Consider the following 22,201-nt stretch of genomic DNA (forward strand, 5'->3'; position numbering starts at 1 on the left):
GGCTATGGAATCAAATGTGACATAACTAGAGAGCGGATTTATAAGCACAAAAAAATTAAGAATAATGTAATAAAAAAGTTTTATTTTAAGCAAATAAGCATTAAAAACATAATCATATTACAAATCAAAAAACACTTCTTAGAACTTTGGATAAAATATTATTACAATAATCCGAGACTTTATATTTTACACACGTATTTCAGTTTTCTTTAAAATAATTTATGATTGTAATATGTTCCAAGTTGTCCACTGTAAAAATTTTTCGCCGATCATTTAAAATGTGTTTAAAATTGGAGAATGTGCGTTCAACATCCACACTCGTTGTTGGCGCAAATTTGAATTTTGCAACTAATGTTGAATTTACCTCCAAATTTTCCACCTTCTGGCCTTGTAAAACACGAGCAACGTCGGAAAGAACACCGAAACCTGCATTTTTATTTAACACTTCGTCAAGTTTTTGAGATACTCTAGTACCAATATCACCCCTTACTGCGTTTGCTTGTTGTTTAAATTCTTTCACTAAGTTTATGGCATCTACCAACAACATGTTGGGTTTTTCTAACTTTTCTATTACCTCACACACGAGTTGATAATAATTGCTTCTTAGAAAAGCTAGACCTTGTCGCAAATCTTTGTTTTCCAAAATATTTATGCAATCTTTGTGTTCCCCACCTGGTTATAATCGGCTCTGGGGGCAATGGTATATTTGGAAATTAAATATTGTCAATAAATTAAGTTTTCATGGTTGACTGTTATTATAATACTAGTTATATAATGAAACATCATTATAGCACTAGTTACATAATGAACATCATTATGTAACTCATAATCAGTTATATAAGAGTAACTTTATTAACAAGTCGTAAATAAATAATGTTAACAGTAGTTACTAGATATCTGATTAATATACCTATGTATATACATGCTTCGGAATGTTTTATTTTTATTAGTTAATTATGCAAAGTGTTTTTCAGTTGATTTTACAAAATGGCATGTTAAATCGAAAATTAACGTTTCTGACAGGGCAACAGCAAAAAATATTTAAAAACATACATATCGAGTATTATATAGCTCTATTTTATATTTATTATTTATGTTTGTGTTGCAAGTAAATGCAAATGTGTCGTTGGGACACAAACAAAGCCATAAAAATTCTTTGCCCATTGTCCCTGAAACGGGACAAGGTTTTGAAGAGTTCATTCGTCGAATTTTGATTTTATAAAGACGTTTATAAAGCGATGATGGGTAGCAAAAAAACCAGAGAGTGGTTAATTCTGATTTTATTAAATTTATTTTATCTAATGAAGAAATAACGCTCAACTTCTGCATTTACTATCCACCAGATGTTTCGGGGGTGCAGTCGGACCTTTGTTAGTTTGGTTTGTCTATGAGTCGGACGATCCCTTTTTTCCGTATTTATGGTTATTGCACTTCACACTCACAGTGAAGCTGTCGAATTCCATTTGGCCATTTGGTTCACAACCACCGAACCTTTCTCGTGAATCCGTAACTCACTTCATTTTTAATGCAGTTTTGTGAAAATTGTGTGGGTTGAATTTACACTAATATAATTCTAATGAAGTAATCATTTTAATTTTTACATGCTTCTGTTGTTTTTGATAACTGTACGTAAATAACAACAACAGTTTTTTCAGACAAGCTGGAAATACCACCATTAATCACTGAAGATACTCCCGCTGATTTTGAAGAACTTACGGTGATTGTTTTTGAAAGTGAGGCGCTTTGCCATAACATGTTGCAAAGGTATGTTACTGCAATTTTTTATGAACTAGGTGCTAATGAACATAATTTTACTCTAGACTTGAAACAAATACAAAAAATATGTGCGAAACAAAAGAAATTTTAAAGGAAACGAGTCAACAAATCTCCAATATGAAAACGTCATCAAATGTGACAAATCAAAAAGAAAACAGTAATAGAAGATATGCCGCCAAGACCACAGATAAACAAATTTTGAGGAATTAGAAGACTATCTCTGCCTACTACAACAACCAGGTTTCTTTGTAAGTTAAAAAAATACAATTAGTCCAGTCAAATTAGCGATCAACCTCGCAATGAGAGATAATAAGCTGAATTTTCGTATATACCTTCATTTTAGCGTTCTAAAAGTTGTCTCAAAAGTCTCATAAAATCTCGTGTCTGCGTCGTAAGTTATTCAAGGTCAAAAGTCAAGAAAAACATTATTTTGCGATTATCTCGGTTTCTATTGCTCTAATGATGTTAACACGTATTATCATAATTGTAGAGCACAAATTGGGGACAAATTTTATTTGAAACATTTTTTGATACACTTAATCGTTTTTGAGATAGAGGGCAGTGGGCGCGCAGCGTTCATCCATACATACTGTAATGCAATCAACCGTGAATATCTGTGAATACTACCTTGAATTTTGAAAAATTTGTATTATTTATCAGTTAATACATTGCATTTAATAACATTTTGCATATTTTCAATACATTTATTTAATGATACTTACCTACTCTGTGTAATTAAAAACTCTTTAAATGACATATTTATTGTAGGTATATCTTAGGTTAGATTATTATATATCTTACATTTCTTACGATTGAAATTGAATTGCAGTGAAAATCTATAAATTTTTAATAATTTAAAGAACAAAAGTATCAATTTTCTTCTTCTTCACCGTCATCTTCTGGACGTTCGGGAATTTCTGTTTCATCGTCGTCATCTTCGGTGCCCTGAATTGTTGTTTCCAGACCTTCCAGTTATAATCATGATAGCAAAATAAGTATTTAAAAACTTACACATTTTAAAGATATAAATAAATTGAGATATACAATAAATATTTCATTAAATGAGTTTTTAATTACACAAAGTAGGTAAGTATTATTCTATGAATATATTGAAAATATGTAAAATGTTATTAAATACAATGTATTAATTGATTAATAAATATATAATAATACAAATTATTCAAAATTCAAGGTAGTATTCACAGATATTCAGTTGATTGCATTACAGTACGTATGGACGAGCGCTACGCGCTCACTGTCCTCTATCTCAAAAACGATTGAGCGCATGAAAAAATATTTCAAATAAAATTTGTCCCAAATTTTGTGTTCTACAATTATGATAATAATTGTTAATTAACATCATTGGAGCAATAGAAATTGAGATAATTGCAAAAAACTGTTTTTCTTGACCTTTGACCTTGAATAACTTACGACGCAGACACGAGATTTTATGAGACTTTTGAGACAACTTTTAGAACGCCAAAATTAAGGCGTATACAAAAATTCAGCTTATTGTCTCTCATTCCGAGGTTGATCCCTTTTTTATGCTAAAATGACTGGACTAAATATATTTATATGTACTTACATATAACATAATTTTGGATATTATATAGAGGTAGATGCCTGTAATACTAACACTTTTTAGGAACCTACTAAACATGACACATTTCGCTTAACACGTTACATACATAGTGGATTGCAGAAAACTCTTATAGTGAAGCACCCTGTATGTTATACATACGCGGTGACTTCCAAATAGATTCGGAAAAAAAAATCCTTTAATTGTCACACGGATCCAAAGTAATTAAATTGCTGCTCCAGTTTCAAGAAACAAATACGGAACATCTTGTTAAATGTAAATGATGCGGCAATGATTTATTCAGTTTCCATTGTGACTAAATTTTTTCTTTAATTTTGCTGTGTGTTGCTTAGATGAAAACAAATGGCACTGAATGAAGTGTAGATCTTGATATTTTTTCCCCTGAATTAGGACTAGATAAAAGAAATTACTTAAAATTTTCTCTACTTCGTGATGTTGTGGTTTTATTTTCCGAACTTATTTCAGAGTCACTCGATATATACACATAAAAATATTTTCTTCTTTTCTTATTTCAGGAACTGCTATTGTCCCAGATAGGTGGTAATGGGAAAAACAACAATGTGGGGCGTATATTAAAAAAAAAAAAAATTCAGGGAATTTGCTGTAGCTTGTTTGTTCGGTAGGAAAATTCCAAAATGGCTGGGACAAAAACAGTGAATATTATGAAAGGTATTTTTTTTTTGCAATAAATATATTTATTACAATTTTTATTTTTGAAGAGATTACAATGAAGACCCATTCCGCAAAAGAAAAAGAAGTAGAACAACGCTGCTCAGAGTGGCTACGACATTCTAGTCAACGCCTGAAGAAAGGAAAAACAACGACAGTTTATAGTTTCTCTGTCTTTTTATAAGTGTAAATTATATTGTATTATTTTCGAATTAGGAAATCATATATATATTTATTTATTTATATTATGAATTTATATTAATTTTTGTATTTTATTACTGATTACATATTATATTTTTTCAAACATTGAATAAAATAATAATTTACTGTAAGCTCTAAATTTTACTCTCCATATCCATATCCCTAAATGGTAACTAGACTTTTTGAAATGCCTATTCATATCGCATAGATCATGTTAATAAAATATACTGAGAGTTATATGTTTACGATGTTGCGATATATACGTAACGTCTATGTCCATTTAATACGTTATATTGGCGTTTAAAATAAAACGTAACAGATACATCAAAATATAGAGAATCTAGCGACATACTAACACAACGTTATGATGATGTACCAGCGAGCACGTCTCTAGTCTGAAACAATGTGGATGTCACCAGTATGTTACAAGCATGGGTCACTGTTGATTACATTACATAGCACAGGGAAAGCAAATGTACGCAGTTTGGGATGTAACAGCTAACAAGATCGTAGACAGAGTTAAGTGGCATTAACATCGCTACGACGTAACTGCGTTTACTGGGTAATGTAATCTATTTGCCCTGGCGCTTTTAGGTCGTGAGGTTATGTTCGGCCGAATTGCACGTGCGGGAAGAAAATTTTTATCTTTTTTTATTGTAACTGTGCTCCTACAAGCTTTGAGTAAGAAAAGTGCCAGTATTCTTCCATAGTGTGATAAAACGTTTTTAGGTGGACGACATGTCAACTCTGGAAAACTGTCAAGGAATCACAACACGTTGGAGATTTTCATGGTAAAATGTTCACAACTGTAAGCTATGTCCCTGTTTTACAACTTTGCTTTTCTTTATGGTCAACCACGTGAGATGACACCGTCCATCTCCGGAGGAATTTACTTGCGACAACGCCAAAATTGAAGGTTATTACTGTAAAGACTACGATTTTAAGACGGGACAAACAGTTTTGTTCAAACAACACATTTATAAACATAACGGCTTTAAGAAAGAATCTGAAAAGGATTTATCAAATGAGAATTTCCGCATACGAACGAGAAATAAAGAAAATCTTCAAAATGTGAACTTTTCAGAAGAGAAGATTACAAACAATTCCGACTTTAAGCAAACTGACGAAATACCTTGGTGTTACTATGCTGAATGCTCCTACACAACTAAACTCAAAAAATATATATTTAAACGTTACATTGAAAATAACCATACGAATAAACGATATAAATGGAATTGACTTAGATGAACACGTTATTGAATGACACAAGTGCCAAAAATGTCCATTCAAGACAAAGCAAAAGCTAATTTAAAAAAACACATCAAAAACTTACACTTGAACAACGAAGACGTTAAATGGTACAAATGCAATCAGTGTTCTTTCAAAACTAAGTATAAAATATCCTTAAACGTACACGTAGGAATCAAACATCTAGATGAAGAAAAAATTAATTGGTATGAATGTGAAAATTACCCATACAAAGCTAAACTGCCGTCGCATTGAAATCATGTAGTTTTTCACCATTTGGATGAAAAAACAGTTAGGTGGCACGAATGTGCCAACTGTCCATGTAAAAGTAAAGCCCAAAAATTAATTTGAGACCCCATGTAAAAATCCATTTGGGGATCAAATAGTATCAATGTGACGTTTGATTATTATATGAGACGAAACACAGTATTCTTTTAAAACGTCACATAAATAGCGACCATGTGGATGGGACGGATGTTAAGGAGTACAAATGCGAACACTGTCCTTACAAAAGTCAAAGTAGATTATCTTTTTATAAACGCAGAACGAACCACGTTGGCATTTAGTTGATTATAAGCCGGGTATCCCTGTACTAAATTGAATGTAGTAATAAGTATATGTTTTGTTTACCTAGTATTTTTCTTATCATTTATTTCAGCACTCTATGTTGCACAAAACATGTGACTATCTTTTAATTAAGATTTTGAATAAAAAATAATTTAATGTTTAATTTTTTACACTACATACATTAAATAAATATATAACGCGTTTGTAAAATAAAGCACATAATATGCAAACCATAAGGTTAAATAAGTACCTGACTGCATAACGAGACTATAAAGTGAAAAACGGAATTAGAACACCTGTTCATTGTTTCCTTGTTGAACTTCCACGTTTATTGTTGTCATTCATAAGAATTAAAAAAATTAAAGTTGAGCGACTAAAAGTCTAAAATTAAGAAATTACAATACAATACAATACAGAAAACTGAAAAATCAAAAAATCGAAAACCTGAAGAACATTTAAAAAACAAAAATCGATGGCAGTTAGAACACATGCTTAGACATTTCGAATTTGCGCCAATTTGAATTTGACGCCAACGTGTTTTGTTGTGATTGGTCGGCACGATTGCAGAAATTAATGTAATGTAGTTGTACTGGGGATTTTAATTTGTGCGGTTATGTTCGTTCTAGTTAAAGTGTGTAGAGAAATATTTAATTCTTTGCGGTTTTGACTGTGTTCCAACGGGGTTTGGGTAAGAAAAATGCCAGTATTGTTTCACAATGTGATCAACCGATTTTAGGTGGCCAGAATATCAACTTTTGAATACCGTGAAGCAATCGTAACAGGTGGGAGGTCTTCATGAAGAAACATTCGCACTTGTAAACTATGCCCTTATTGTTCAACCGCTCTTTTCCTTATGGCGAACCACGTAAGACGACACTAATTCTTCCTGGAAACATTTACTTGTGACAGCGCCAAAATGGAAGCTTATCACTGTAAAGACTGTGATTTTAAGACAGAAGTGACACTTGTGTTTGAACAACACATTAATGAACATCACGGCCCTAAGAGAGAATCTAGAGAGGAAACATCTAGTGAGGAATCTACTTGTGAGGAAACATCTAGTGACGAAACATCTAGTGAGGATTCCAGCATAGAAAACTACGTTGGCGCAAGATATTGCTTTGAGCCAAATCTGTCGTTAAAGTCGTTTGAGGATACTTCAGCATCCACGGGAACGGAAGAAAATCTTCAAAGTGTGAGTTCTTTGAAAGAGAGTGCCACACACAATTCCGACTTCAAGCAAACTGATGAAATACCTTTGTATAAGTGCGCTAAATGTTCCTACAGATCTGAACTCAAGGAATCTTTAAAACATCACATTGAAAATAGTCATGCCAGCAAACAGTATGCATGCGATAAGTGTCCTTTTAAAAGTAAAAATAAATCCAATTTAAAAGTCCACATAAATAGAATCCATTTAGATGAGCAAGAAGCTGAATGGCACAAGTGCCAAAAATGTCAGTTCAAGAGTAGAGCAAAAGGGGATTTAAGACAACACATAAACTACATACACTTGAACGACGAAGACGTTAAATGGTTCAAATGCAATAAGTGTGATTTCAAAACTAAGCGTGGAACAGCTTTAAAAAGCCACGTAATTGTCAAGCATCTAGACGACTCAGAAATTAAGTGGTACGAATGTGGAAGCTGTTCATACAAAAGTAAAACAAAAAAAACTTTAAGAAAGCATGAAAAGAACCATTCGAAGGTCAAATAATACCATTGTTATTATTGTTCATGTAATGTAGTGAACATTTAAAGCCTCACATAAATAAGCGCTATTCAGAAGGAACTGTAGTTAAATGGTACCAACTGCCTTTGCAAAATTAAAAGTGGAATATCTTTTTATAAACAGAAAAAAAACGTGTGGCAATTAGTTGAGGTTTAGCTTGCTTTAGTTTGGTTATCTTTTTGATTAATTATATTGTAGCATTTGTGTTAGCATTCTGTAATGTGTTATATTTGTGTGACCATCCTTTTATGAAGGTTATGAATAAAAAGATTTTAAATGTTTTTGGTTTTTACATAACTTGTATTGCATTGACTCAAGATCTTCTGGAAGTGTGCAAATGGAGCTCGGAATTGTTACTTCCAGTTAACATTACAAAATGTAGAGTTCTTTACATTGGGAACGCTAATTCCCAACATACCTATTCGATAGACGATGTAGACATGTGTAAATTTGAGTCCCATGTCGATTTAGGGGTACATACTTGTCGCGTCCACTCTTTCTTGGTCTGAACATGCCCTGAGTACCATTAGAAATGCGAACAAAATGGTGTATTTGTTGGAGAAAGCATTTGTCATATAAGAGCTATGCCAGCCCGGTACTTGAGTTTGCCAAGTCTCCGATTCTTCAACGAAATATCGAATTATTAGAATCTGTGCAAAGAAGGCCACAAGAATTCCATTTAGTCAAATTCGGCCAAAGTATGCTGACAGACTTGCAATGATGGGTCTTCCAACGCTTTCAAATCGACGTAAGAAAGGTGACCTAATTTTTACTTTTCGGGCGCTTAAAAATCCGCATCAGGCATTTGTTTCCACTGAATACACTTATTAGAACTAGATGACATTGTTTAAAACTAGTGAAGGATAAATTTCGATCCACAGTGAGCCCTTAGATCATATAATAAATAGATACCACCATGCCGTGTTCTTTCCCTAGGACAGCCTGTGACGACATCCTCCTGTCACACATCTCTCTCGTGCATGGAGGGATTACAAGGAAGCTATCCTTGGCTGATCACTATTTGAATTTTGCGCGTCTAAATTTTAGGAAGTATGTCTGAACTAACTTCGGAAGAAAGATGTTGACAGCTTGATTTTATAAATAATTCACAGTTGATAACAAAAGGAATAGTAAATTATTGGGCAGCAATTGTGATCCTTTATGACTACATCACTTAAAATAGGATCTTTGTTCTAAATTCTAAAATTGTTTTTTGTACAACAACTCGAAAGAGAGGTTAGAAGAAACATCTGTCAAAAGCGATTTGTTGCGCTGGTGCGGTACAAGGATGGAAGTGAAATAGACATATACAGATGAAATGCATATAACAAAGATGAAGATGTGGTGATCACACAAGGATAGCATTATACTACTCCCCTTGACGTAGAAAACGACAACAGATAGCTTCATGTCTAGTCACAGCTTTCAGTTTGAGTATTGGTATCTATTTATTATATGATCTAAGAGTGAGCCAACATTTTATTTCCAACAGAGTTTTCGTGACATGGAACGCCTTACCTGCCGGTATTGTTGAAGCTGTTTCAGTGATTGGTTTCAAAATTAAATTTGATAATCATACCGGATAAAATTATTTGGATTCGTTTCTTAATTAGGTAGCTTACATTAAATACATATATAACGCGTTTATAAAATAAAGTACATAATAAGAAGAATAAGGAACCGGGGGTTCAATAAATATATGACTTCATAACGAGACAATTAAGGCAAAAACGGAATGAGCACACCTGTTCATTGTTTCCTTCCTTGTTCTAAATGAACATTCTACATTACATATACTTACAAAGTATAACAGGAATATCCACCTGTCATTGGTGGTCAAAGGTATGTGGATTAATTTTTCACGATTTAATTAAACTCTTAAGCGGACACTTAAAAAAAATTACCGTGCTACTCAAAGAATTTACCTGAAGTAGCTCTTGCCTAATTTGTTCTCCTACTCTGTTTACTCAATGAGTAACGTGGACCAGATTAGAGTAAATTGCCTTTAATTGTTGTCCAGCTTTTACCATTTAAGTTGCCGCGTAATTTTTTTTCCGTTGGAACTATTTTAGGCAAAAAACAAATTAATGAAACATTAATTTACTAACCGCAAAATATTTACTTAAATGATTTGTTTCTTCTATTTATCTACATGCTATTAAATGAGATGGCCGAGGCTCATTTTCACTCAAGCGTCCTATTAATAAATTTGCAATATAATACCTACAAGTAGGTATGGGAGGTTTCATCCACAACAAAATCTATAGAGCGTTCACGCACATATTTTTAAAAATAGTTATTCTTAAATATTTTAATATTAAAACTTGCTCCAAAAGCTTTAAAATGAGGTCACCGTTATTTAGTGAGACATAAACAATTTGTCAATAAATTCAGGTTAGATTTCTTAAAAAACTAAACGATTAAAAAATAAAGAAAACAATTTTTAGAACAACCCTTCTGCTGGACACTTACTGATTAAAATAAAATAAAAATTAAAAGCCCAAGAATTCAAAATTATTTTTTATTTGGTCGACGCTATCTGTGACGAGCCGTCACTAAATTCGTTCACGAGAAAATCGTAACAAGAAGACGAATAACAAGTCCCCAGAACATAATAACAAAATTCAAAAATTTGCAAATCTTAATTACTTAACACGCATATCATAATCTGCATATAGTACCATTCAAACAGTAATCAAACTCAACCACCAATCCCCGAACGTAAGAACAAAATTCGCATATTCGCAAATTGCAAATATCATTGGGCTTGTCAGACATTGCAAACAACATGCGCAGAACCGCACACCATAAAAATCGCCAATCGCAATTACTTTCATTCGAATTTGTACCCAAACTAAAAACAGCTGCAGACGAAACTCAGACGCATAAAAAACATAAAAGAACACCGCCTTCACGAACGGATGCAACAGGCTGACGAAATGTGGCGATGACGACATGAGAACCATGACGCAAGTTGAAAAAACCACATATTAAACCCTATAAAACAACGAAATAAGACCTAAAGTCGCATTCCGAGTAACACATAAATCACAAAGAAATATGGCTCACTAACGTCGCGGGAGACAAGATGAATGGGTAAAAATCCCTATAAAAACACTAACGCATGAAGTGATTTTAATTCAAGTTCCGAGTTGCAGTCGAAGACTACGTCCGTATCCGTACCGAGTTTTTTTACTATTTTTGCTGAATTTTGAAGAAATCCGAACTTTGAAAAATTTGCTGAGAGCGAGAAGAAGATAGAAAAATCTCTATGTTGTATCTGTGAAAGTCTACATTTCAAGTCATACTTAACTTATCTTGCTCTCCTTTTACCATAATGTGTTTTCGAGTTCGATCGTACATATGAAGCGTTTAATTTATGCTTTTTTTCGGGGATTTTCGATACGTTTGGCGTGAACAGATAGCGCAGGGGCGAAAGGAATTTTTAGCGTTAACAGATGTTCTCGTCGACATATTAACATTGTTTAGAAGGTATCGCAAATAATACGAGATTTATTAGGTTAATTTCAAGTTTTTAATTGCCTGACAATATTAGATGAGTTTTAGGATTAATTTTAATTAGTTGCGTGGGCCATTTTCGTAGATTTTAAGGTTCAATGATGGAACACAATTGCGTGGCGCTTTTTAACATAAATTTGCATGTTTTAGTTATGTAAGTTTAATCTCATGTCTTTTTTGCCATTCTTCATTTACATATTCACTCATTTATCCTTTTATTATGTTTGTAATCTTATTTTTCAATATATGTATTAAAATGTTTACTTATTACCTCTTCCCCCACAAGCAGTTTAGCGCTTCCATTTCCAAGGAAATGGGCCTACACCCAAATAAATAATTTTGTTGGTATCCAAATGCTCGACCGCGCTCAAAAACCATTTGGGCACGACAGATCCTTTAATACTCTCGTTTTTTGAACATTCAAAGGATCAGAAATAGTTTCTAAATCGTCAGTTAGTGCGGACGAAAATTTACAATCTTAACAGTACTCAGAGTACATTTAGGTAGCCAAAGTTTCATTTGTTTTCCTACTATAATAGGACGATTATAGACAACCAAAATGTCGATGTTGGAGTGTTTCGAATTCTCCTGTTTTACAACATGACGTCGTGACAATACGACAAAAGGTCATAACGAAACTTGGAGTGGGGAGTGTAATGCGCGATGAGCCAACCTGTTTATTGCTCCATGTTTGCCCCTCCACGTCAACTGTTCTGTGATAGGTCGCTTCGACTTTTAAGGTTATGCATCAAAATTTCTCCAACAAATTTAATTTGTATGGTTAGGTGCGTCCAAGTTGCACCTGCATGAAAAAATTTGTGATTGTTAGGTAAGAAAACTGCCAGTATTCATCCATAATGTGATGAAACGATTTTAGGTTGCCAAAATGTAAACTTTGGCTACTGTGAAGCAATCGCAACACGTGGAAAATCTTCACAATTGTAAAGTGTATCCTTATTTTTCATCTTCGCTTTTCCTTATGGCCAACCACATGAGAAGACACTGTTTCCCCCAGGAAACATTTACTTGTAACAACGCCAAAATAGAAGCTCATCACTGTAAAGACTGCGATTTTAAAACAGAACTAACAGTTTTGTTCAAACAACACATTCATAAATATCATAGGCTTAAGAAAGAATATAAAGATGATTTATTATGTGCCGACTTCCGCATACAAACCTACGCTTGCGAAAAATGCAACTTTAAAACAAATCTGTCCTTGAAGTGGCTTCAGCATACTTCAGAATGCACGGGAACGAAAGAAAATCATCAAAGTGTGAGTTCTTTGAAAGAGAGTGCTACATACAATTCCAACTCCGAGCAAACTGACGAAGTACGTTGGTTTTATTGCGCCAAATGCTCCTACAAAGGTAAACTCAAAAAACATTTAACAGGTCACATTTGGGATTCCCATTCGACCAAGCGGCATGAATGCGACAAATGCTCATATAAATGTAAAAGAAAAACGAATTTAACACGTCACATAAATAACTTGCATTTGAACCACAAAGACGTTAAATGCTACAAATGCAATCACTGTTATTTCAAAACTAAGCATGAAGAAGCTTTAAAAAGGCACGTACAAGTCAAGCATCTATATGACGATGACGCAAAAATTAAGTGTCCCAATTGTTCCTACAGAACCAAACGAGCATCCAATTTAAAAAGTCTTGTAGTTTATAATCATTTGAATGATGAGGAAATTAAGTGGTGCAAATGTGAAAACTGTTCATACAAAGGTAAAACAAAAAGTAACTTAGCAAGGCATGCGAAGACACATTTGAAGATCAAATAGTATGCGTCTGATTATTACTCATATAACGCAGTGAATATGTATTTAAAGCGTTATATAAGTTAGTAACCATTTGGATGGAACTAAAGTTAAATGGTACCAACACAAATTAAAATCGAATCATCTTTTTACGAACAGGAAAAATACGTGTGGGACTTAGTTGAGGTTTAGTGCTATTTTAGTGAATATACATATATATACATGTATTTTTTGTTAGTTCGTTCATTTATGTCAGACTCTGTTAAATGTTATATTTTGTGACCAGCTTTTATTAAGATTATGATTAGAAACATTTTAGATGTTTTTTTTTACATTACATACATTAAATAATGTGGTGTCCTAATTTGCATTAAAAATTCGCGCCGAAAAAAAAACAGAGACCCGAAATCGCTTGCGAATAAAGTGAATTTGAAAAATGAATTAAGAAAATCGTTAAACATATGCAGTTTACTTCACAAAGCCTTTTACTCTGTTGATGAGCACCTACTTACTTCATAAATTCGAACGCATTTATTAAAGTGGCTTTATTATATTTTACAATAACTGCTGTGGATCTATAATAATTAATCCAATCATTGTTATGTAGACTTAATTAGTATTGTATCATCTTACTTGTATTATTTAATTTTCTTAATTATCTTTGTTTTGGACGTGTGTAAATACATCTGTAGAATGACACCAACAAACTCTATCTATCTATAAAATACAAAATGTTCGAAAAAGTATGAAATTTAATTTTGCGAATTTTATTTTCTTCTTGAGCGTAAGCAAAGACAGTATTGTAATCAAGTCTATCGGAGGGCGACTGGCTTCTTTTGTATTTTCCGACATTTCATGACCCATAGAGTACGAAAAATTAGGTCTCATGGCTCAGTCAGATTTTTATTAGGCAAATAATCTCCAAAACTACCGGAGCGATTGTATTTTATATGTATGTTAAGAATACCGTACAGATGGTAAAACTGGCCAAAATTTGCCCAATCTCCCTTTCAATGTCATAACATCTCAAAAATGTCTATAATAAATTTTATAAAATAGCATACTCTTTTACTTTTTTAATTTTTCGAAGAAGCGGGATTTCTGACACTGCACTTAGGGAGCGAGGTAAGTCCTGTCGAATAATTTTCGACCAATTTTTTAGATTTGCTTAAACAGGTGGCTCAAAAAAATTAATGAATGAGTCAATTTATTTTACACTGCACCAATCCAAGTTGATCTATGTGTCCTTCCAAAACGTTGATACCGCCATTACAAAATTGTGTAAAGAAGAACTCAACTCGAAAATGCTGGATATGTTTCATTGTACTTCAGGAGCGAGGGAAGTTCTGTCTTTACATTGCGTACATAAAATAAATTAATGTATGTATATAACGCGTTTATAAAATAAAGCACACAATATGTGAAATGTAAGGTTCAATAAATACATGACTTAATAACGAAAGAGTAAAGTGAAAAACGGAATGAGCACAGAAAAAAAAACGTGTTGCAGTTAGTTGAGGTTTAGCTCGGGTCCGTTTAGTTATTTTTTTGTTTAATTACTTTTTGTACCATTTGTGTGGGACTCTGTAATGTGTATATTTTGTGTCTATCTTTTTATTAAGATTTTGATCAAAAACATTTTAAGTGCTTTTTTTTTACATTACATACATTAAATATTGTGGTGTCCCAATTTGAATTTAAAGTTCGCGCCGAAAAAAAACCAGCGGCGTCAATTGCATTGGAATAATTTAAATTTGAAAAATGAATTTAAAAAATCGTTAAACATAGGCAAGCATGTGTAACTTTAGTTTCTTTGCTGGTGGTTTGGTAGCTTGTCGAGGGAATGTGTGATTAGTAAAGCAGACCTGTTTGGTTGAGATGCGTCACTTGTTTTTCTGGTGGTACTTAGGTTAAGTTGACTTTGGTTTGGTAATTTCATTACATAGTCTTTGTTTAAACGAAACTTAAATCGCATCGACGCCTCAGTATGTGAATTTTTGACCATGCTTGACCGTACGTTAGGATTTTTAACCGTTCCTGATTCTTACACAGTTTAACAGCCATGAAAGTTGTTATCTAATTTCAGGCAATCTCTCGAAATTATACATTTTATTTTCTTTTTATGAACCGAAGAAATAAGGAACGTTATTCTAGTGAAATAGGTAAGTAATATTTTAAATTGTGAGGGGATGGATGGTTTTTCCTAAATTAAAAATACTATCTAAATGTGATTGATTCACGAGCAGTTAATTTTAAGCATCTTTGAAAATTAGCAGTGAAGTAAATGTCGTCGTGAATTCGAAGAGGGAAATGCTGAGTTTATCTTTTATGTGTTCTATGGCTTCAATTTTGGAACGTTTAAACTCGGACATGCCTCTCAAAGCGACGTGTGTACCGAACGACATTTTGTGATTTCGACCATGTTTAACGTATGTGTTTTATGTATGTATGTGATGGGCGAATTGGATTCGTGTTATTACTGCTTATTCGCAACACCGGATTCCGCCAACGCAACGTGAGATACGTTTGTAACAAATTTTTGTATGAAAAAACAGTTAGGTGGTACGAATGTGCCAATTGTCCATGTAAAAGTAAAGCAAAAATTCATTTGAGGCGGCATGTAAAAATCCATTTGGAGATCAAATAGTATCAATGTGACTTTTGTTTATTATATGAGACGAACCACAGTGTTCTTTTAAAACGTCACATAAATTGCGACCATGTGGATGGGACGGATGTTAAGGAGTACAAATGCGAACACTGTCCTTACAAAAGTCAAAGTAGATTATCTTTTTATAAACACAAAACGAAGCACGTTGGCATTTAGTTGATTATAAGCCGGGTATCCCTGTATTAAATTGAATGTAGTAATAAGCATATGTTTTGTTTAGCTAGTATTTTTCTTATCATTTATGTCAGCACTCTATGTTGTGCTATATTTTGTGACTATCTTTTCATTAAGATTTTGAATAAAAAATAATTAAATGTTTAATTTTTTACACTACATACATTAAATAAATATATAACGCGTTTATAAAATAAAGCACATAATATGCAAACCATAAGGTTAAATAAGTACATGACTGCATAACGACACAGTAAAGTGAAAAACGAAGTGAGAACACCTGTTCATTGTTTCCTTGTTGAACTTCCACGTTTATTCTTGTCATTCATAAGAATTAAAAAAATTAAAGTTGAGCGACTAAAAGTCTAAAATTAAGAAATTACAATAAAATTATCAAAAATCGGTAAAGTTAGAAAACTGAGAAATCGTAAAACCGAAAACCTGAAGAACATTTAAAAAACCAATGGCAATTAGAACACATGCTTAGACATTTCGAATTTGCGCCAATTTGAATTTGACGCCAACGTGTTTTGTTGTGATTGGTAGGCACGATTGCAGAAATTAATGTAATGTAGTTGTACTGGGGATTTTAATTTGTGCGGTTATGTTCGTTCTAGTTAAAGTGTGTAAAGAAATATTTAATTCTTTGCGGTTTTTATTGTGTTCCAACGGGGTTTGAGTAAGAAAAATGCCAGTATTCTTTCACAATGTGATCAATCGATTTTAGGTGGCCAGAATATCAACTTTGAAATGCTGTGAAGCAATCGCAACAGGTGGGAGGTCTCTATGCAAAAACATACACACTTGTAAACTATGCCCTTATTGTTCAACTGCTCTTTTCCTTATGGCGAACAATGTGAGACAACACTGATTCTCCCTGGAAACATTTACTTGTGACAGCGCCAAAATGGAAGCTTATCACTGTAAAGACTGTGATTTTAAGACGGAAGTGACACTTGTGTTTGAACAACACATTAGTGAACATCACGGCCCTAGCAGAGAATCTAGAGAGGAAACACCTAGTGAAGAAACATCTAGTTACGCAGCATCTAGTGAGGATTCCAGCATAGGAAACTACGTTGGCGCAACATATTGCTTTGAGCCAAATCTGTCGTTAAAGTCGGTTCAGCATACTTCAGCATCCACGGGAACGGAAGAAAATCTTCAAAGTGTGAGTTCTTTGAAAGAGAGTGCCACATACAATTCTGACTTCAAGCAAACTGACGAAATACCTTTGTATTATTGCGCTGAATGTTCCTACAGATCTAAACTCAAGGAATCTTTAAAATATCACATTGAAATTAGCCATGCCAAAAAACAGTATGCTTGCGATAAGTGTCCGTACAAAAGTAAACATAAATTTTATTTAAAAGCCCACATAAACAACATACACTTGAACGACGAAGACGCTAAATGGTTCAGATGCAATAAGTGTGATTTCAAAACTAAGCGTGGAACAACTTTAAAAACCCACGTAATTGTCAAGCATCTAGACGACTCAGAAATTAAGTGGTACGAATGTGGAAGCTGTTCATACAAAAGTAAAACAAAAACAAATTTGAGAAAGCATGAAAAGATCCATTCGAAGATCAAATAATGCCATTGCGATTATTGTTCATGTAATGTAGTGAACATTTAAAGCCTCACATAAATAAGCGCTATTCAGAAGGAACTGTAGTTAAATGGTACCAACTGCCTTTGCAAAATTAAAAGTGGAATATCTTTTTATAAACAGAAAAAAACGTGTGGCAATTAGTTGAGGTTTAGTTTAGTTATTTTTTTTTTATTAATTATTTTGTAGCATTTGTGTCAGCATTCTGTAATGTGTTATATTTGTGTGACCATCCTTTTATTGAGGTTATGAATAAAAAGATTTTAAATGTTTTTTGTTTTTACATAACTTGTATTGCATTGGCTCAAGATCTTCTGAAAGTGTGCAAATGGAGCTCAGAATTGTTACTTCCAGTTAACATTACAAAATGTAGAGCTCTTATAATTGGGAACGCCAATTGCCAACATACCTATTTGATAGACGGTGTAGACACTTCAGAATACTTCAGAATGCACGGGAACGAAAGAAAATCTTCAAAATGTGAGTTCTTTGAAAGAGGGTGCTACATACAATTCCAACTCCGAGCAAACTGACGAAGTACATTGGTTTTATTGCGCCAAATGCTCCTACAAAGGTAAACTCAAAAAATATTTAACACGTCACATTTTTGGGATTCCCGTTCGACCAAGCGGCATGAATGCGACAAGTGCTCATATAAATGTAAAAGAAAAAGGAATTTAACACGTCACATAAATAACTTGCATTTGAATGACAACAACGTTAAATGGTACAAATGCAATGAGTGTGCTTTCAAAACTAAGTATGGAATATGTTTAAAAAGACACGTAAATGACAACCATCTAGACGACACAAAAATTAAGTGGTACGAGTGTCATCAGTATCTCATATACCGCAGTGAATATTTAAAGCCTCATATAAATAAGCGCTGTTTGGAAGGAACTGTAGTTTAATTTGTATCAGTTGCCTTTACAAATTTAAAAGTGGATCATTTTTTTATGAACACGTGTGTTATTTAGTTGAGGTTTAGTTGGGTGTCGCTGTATAACGGTGAATGTATCTATCTATTTTTTGTTAGTCCGTTTTTTGTAGCATTTGTGTCAGACTCTGTTACGTGTTATATTTTGTGACCGTCTTTTTATTAAGATTATGATTAGAAACATTTTAAATGTTTTTTTACGTAACATACATACATTACATACTGAATTTAAAGTTCTCGCCGAAAAAAAACAGCGGCTCAAAATCGCATTTGAATAAACTGAATTTGAAAAATGAATTTAAAAAATCGTTAAACATATGCAACCATATGCAACTTTAGTTTCTTTGTTGGTTGTTTGGTAGCTCGTCTAGGGAATTTCTGGGTAGTAAACCAGACCTGTTTATCTGGTGTAGGTGCAACCACATGGTAACTATTAAGGTTACCTAATTTAAGTTTATTTTGGTTTGGTAATTTCATAAAATAACTTTTATTTAAACGAAAATAAGTCGTACCAACGGCGACGCCACAATTTATAAGAGTACAAAGAAATAACTGTCCCGTTCCCGTCTGTCTGTCTGCCGTCCCGGATTTTTATTACGACAGATAATGTCCGAATGTAGGGGGCGATTGTTGTCAAATTTTGTATTTTTGTTAGGAATATCATGTAGATGGTAGAACGCTAACCAAAATTTGGCTAATCATCCCCACCCATAATGTTATGATGTCACTTCAAAATTGCACATAGTAAATGGGTTTTAAATTGTATGAAATAACATACTCCTGTACATGTAGTTTATGATTCCGTATTGAGTTTTTACCCGAAACGACAAGATTTTTGGAAAAAAATCAAAATAATAAAACAACATTTTGCAATTTAATTGTGAATCTACACAACCGAATGCTCTGAAATCTTGTAGATATTTCAAAATTATGATAAGCATTATAACTTTTTATTCAAAATATATTTATTTATCCCTTTCAAAGAATTGATGACGTCAGCTCAAAATTTTGCCGTATAAATCCTATATAAATTGTACTAAATATGATGAGTTGATACGTGTAATTTAATATTCCTTTCCTGAATGCGTGAATTTATTTTATTGATTTAATCAGGAACTACACAATCGAATGCTTTCAAATCTTGGAGACGTTTTACAGTTATCATAAGCATGGTAAATTTTCGATCAAAATGTATTTGCTCATCCCCCCCAATTGATGAGCCAGCCCAAAATTTTGCAAAAAAAGTCCTATCTTGAATGTGCAAAGTATGATTAGTCTGTACTTGTGATTTAACACTGCATTAATATTTTTTAGATTTGCTTACACGGGATGTCTGAAAAAAATAATTACTGAGTCAATTTATTTTAATGATTAAATCAAGAATTGCAAAACTGAATATTTTGAAATCTTGACGTTTTGAAGTTATTGTAAGCATGCATCGATAATGCCAACGAGGTTGGCGAAACGCGTCGATAAATATATTGTGTGTTTTTGGTATTGTGGCCATAATGTTCGAAAAATTATAAAATTTAATTTTGCGAATTCTATTTTTACTTCTTGATCGTAACCAAAGAAAGTATTGTAATCGAGTCTATCGGCGGGCGACTGGCTACTTTTGTTTTCCTGACATTTCATGGCCCATAGAGTATGAAAATTTAGGTCTCGTGGCTCAGTATGTGTACCATCTGTTCAGATTTTTATTAGGCAGATAATATACAAAACTACTGGACCGATTGTATTTTATATGTATGTTAAGAATATCGTGTAGTTGGTAATACTCTAACCAAAATTTGCCCAATCTCCCTATCAGTGTCATAACATCTCAAAAATGTTTATAATAAATTTCCATATGAAGAGCAAATAGTATCCGTGCGATTATTGCACATGTAACGCAGTCAACATTCAAAGCGTCATATAAATAAGCGCCATTTAGATGGAACTGGAATTAACTGGTACCAACTGCCTTTAACAAATTGAAAGTGGGCCATCTTTTTACAAACAGAAAAAAAACATGTTGCAGTTAGTTGAGGTTTAGTTTGGCTCAGTTTAGTTATTTTTTTGTTTAATTACTTTTTGTAGCATTTGTGTGGGACTTTGTAATCTATACTTATATAATAAAGCTGAAGTGGTTGTTTATTTGAACGCGCTAATCTCAGAAACTACTGGTTCAAATTCAAAAAATCTTTTTGTGTTGGATAGTCCATTTATCGTATGTACATATCGGCTATATAAAATCACGCTACAATCAATAGGAGCGAAGTAGCAATGACAAATTCAGAAAAACCGGAAAATTATTCCTCCTTTGACAGCTTCCGTTGCTCACGCTGCTTAAACGCTTAAAGTTACATAAAAATCATGTATGACGAAATTGTTCCCCTCTAAAAGTTCTAAAGAAAAGTCCCCGATAGCATATGTTTATCTTTTAAGGTCGACTCAGTATAACCTTTTTTATGGTAATGAAATTTGTTCTAAAATAATAATGCATCATGTATAAAATTCTCACGTCACAGTGTTTGTAACCGAACTCCTCCAAAATGGGTTGACCGATTTGTATGAAATTTTTTATGTAAATTCGGTAGGTCTGAGAATAGGTTGCACACTATTTTTTATACCCCTAAGTGATAAGGGTGGCCCACCCTAAAAAATTTTTGTCTATTTTTTGGACAAAATTTTTTATTTTTATTTTTTTAAGATTTGGCATCAAAAAATACATATAACTCTAAATTTTCACCTCTCTACCACCAACCCCCATTTTTTAATCTTCTATATAATAAAAATCAATTGCTGTTCCTGTTAGTCTCGCTAAAACTCAAAAACGGCTTGACCGATTTGAAGAATTTTTTATATTATGGGGATGGTTTATAAATAAAAAAAATAGGGAAAACTTAAAAGAGCAGCTAAAAAATCAAAAAATTCTAAAAATTTTGTATGGGAATCGCCACTTCGAATTAAGTTGAATAGTTGGCGTTCCCGACGGACCTGTCGTCTGACTGACGTGTCATACAAAACTATTTCTTCCGTGCGATTGTGCGAAATATATTGCATTTCAAATCGTTCTTTGTTTTTTCGTAAGAAAAAATCGTCGTTTATTTTAAGAAAAGTCTTGGTTAAAGTGAATTTAGTTACACATTGCGAAAGTTTCTTATTAATTTTGAACTGCCATTCCATTTACCTATGTTCACTTTGTTGGTTTCGACAAAACCTCAAACTTTACCGTTATTCAAGGATTTAATTTGAGGTTTTCAATATTTTAAAATTCTCAAGACAAAATTTACATATTTGATCGACTGTGAAAATAATTCTGTGTCGTTTTATGAAGTTCATTACAATGCCGAGAAGACGACAAGCTGACATAAGTCAATTAAATGTACGACGAACTACCTCAGGTGCAAACCGCAATGATTTATTTCATGGGCAATTCGGATATGGAAGTTGATCAGCGTTGTGTTCATATAATCAACATAATCAAACATTGAAGCGAGACATTAGGTGGTATGAATAAAACTGTGTAGAAACTCATATTCGAAGTACGAAGTACCTACTTCATTATTACTCTTATATACCTGAGCATCTACTCTATATACTGAGTACCTACTTCAAAACATTGTATTGTTTTGTGAGCATTTAATCTAAAAATGAGCATCGGCGTGGCAAATAATTGAGCTGTCTGTACAGCAGCTTAGAAAACGAGTAGGATCGTTGTAAGAGTGAATTTTAACTAAAC

At 33.1% G+C, this 22,201-nt stretch overlaps 2 protein-coding genes across 2 annotated transcripts; both read left to right on the forward strand.

The window, feature by feature from the left end:
- Nucleotides 1-5,524: 5,524 nt before the first annotated feature.
- Nucleotides 5,525-15,495, forward strand: LOC135142567 (zinc finger protein 462-like). Its single transcript, XM_064074287.1, has 7 exons — nucleotides 5,525-5,700; nucleotides 6,971-7,405; nucleotides 7,472-7,693; nucleotides 8,730-8,843; nucleotides 11,463-11,466; nucleotides 12,223-13,051; nucleotides 15,341-15,495. The coding sequence occupies exons 1-7, from the start codon at nucleotides 5,525-5,527 to the stop codon at nucleotides 15,493-15,495; spliced, it is 1,935 nt and encodes a 644-aa protein (XP_063930357.1).
- An 8-nt stretch (nucleotides 15,496-15,503) lies between these two features.
- LOC135142568 (zinc finger protein 142-like) lies at nucleotides 15,504-18,907 on the forward strand. The gene is made up of 4 exons (XM_064074288.1): nucleotides 15,504-15,598; nucleotides 16,829-17,469; nucleotides 17,989-18,114; nucleotides 18,840-18,907. The coding sequence occupies exons 1-4, from the start codon at nucleotides 15,504-15,506 to the stop codon at nucleotides 18,905-18,907; spliced, it is 930 nt and encodes a 309-aa protein (XP_063930358.1).
- Nucleotides 18,908-22,201: the final 3,294 nt, after the last annotated feature.

The sequence above is a fragment of the Zophobas morio genome, unplaced genomic scaffold, assembly GCF_036711695.1.
Source record: "Zophobas morio isolate AGI-343-1 ecotype UQ-CSIRO unplaced genomic scaffold, CSIRO_AGI_Zmor_V1 ptg000049l, whole genome shotgun sequence".
In the NCBI taxonomy this organism is placed as follows: domain Eukaryota; kingdom Metazoa; phylum Arthropoda; class Insecta; order Coleoptera; family Tenebrionidae; genus Zophobas; species Zophobas morio.

Bases quoted from the DNA above. Each gene is read 5' to 3' on its own strand.
- LOC135142567 (XM_064074287.1), top strand. From the start codon at position 5,525: ATGTCCATTCAAGACAAAGCAAAAGCTAATTTAAAAAAACACATCAAA. The intron at 7,694-8,729 runs GTACGAATGTGG...TTCTTTCCCTAG, and splicing joins GACGACTCAGAAATTAAGTG to GACAGCCTGTGACGACATCC. The intron at 13,052-15,340 runs GTAAAACAAAAA...GTTAATTTTAAG, and splicing joins TGAAAACTGTTCATACAAAG to CATCTTTGAAAATTAGCAGT.
- LOC135142568 (XM_064074288.1), top strand. From the start codon at position 15,504: ATGTTTAACGTATGTGTTTTATGTATGTATGTGATGGGCGAATTGGAT. The intron at 17,470-17,988 runs GTAAAACAAAAA...AGAATACTTCAG, and splicing joins TGGAAGCTGTTCATACAAAA to AATGCACGGGAACGAAAGAA. The intron at 18,115-18,839 runs GTAAACTCAAAA...GTTGTTTGGTAG, and splicing joins CGCCAAATGCTCCTACAAAG to CTCGTCTAGGGAATTTCTGG.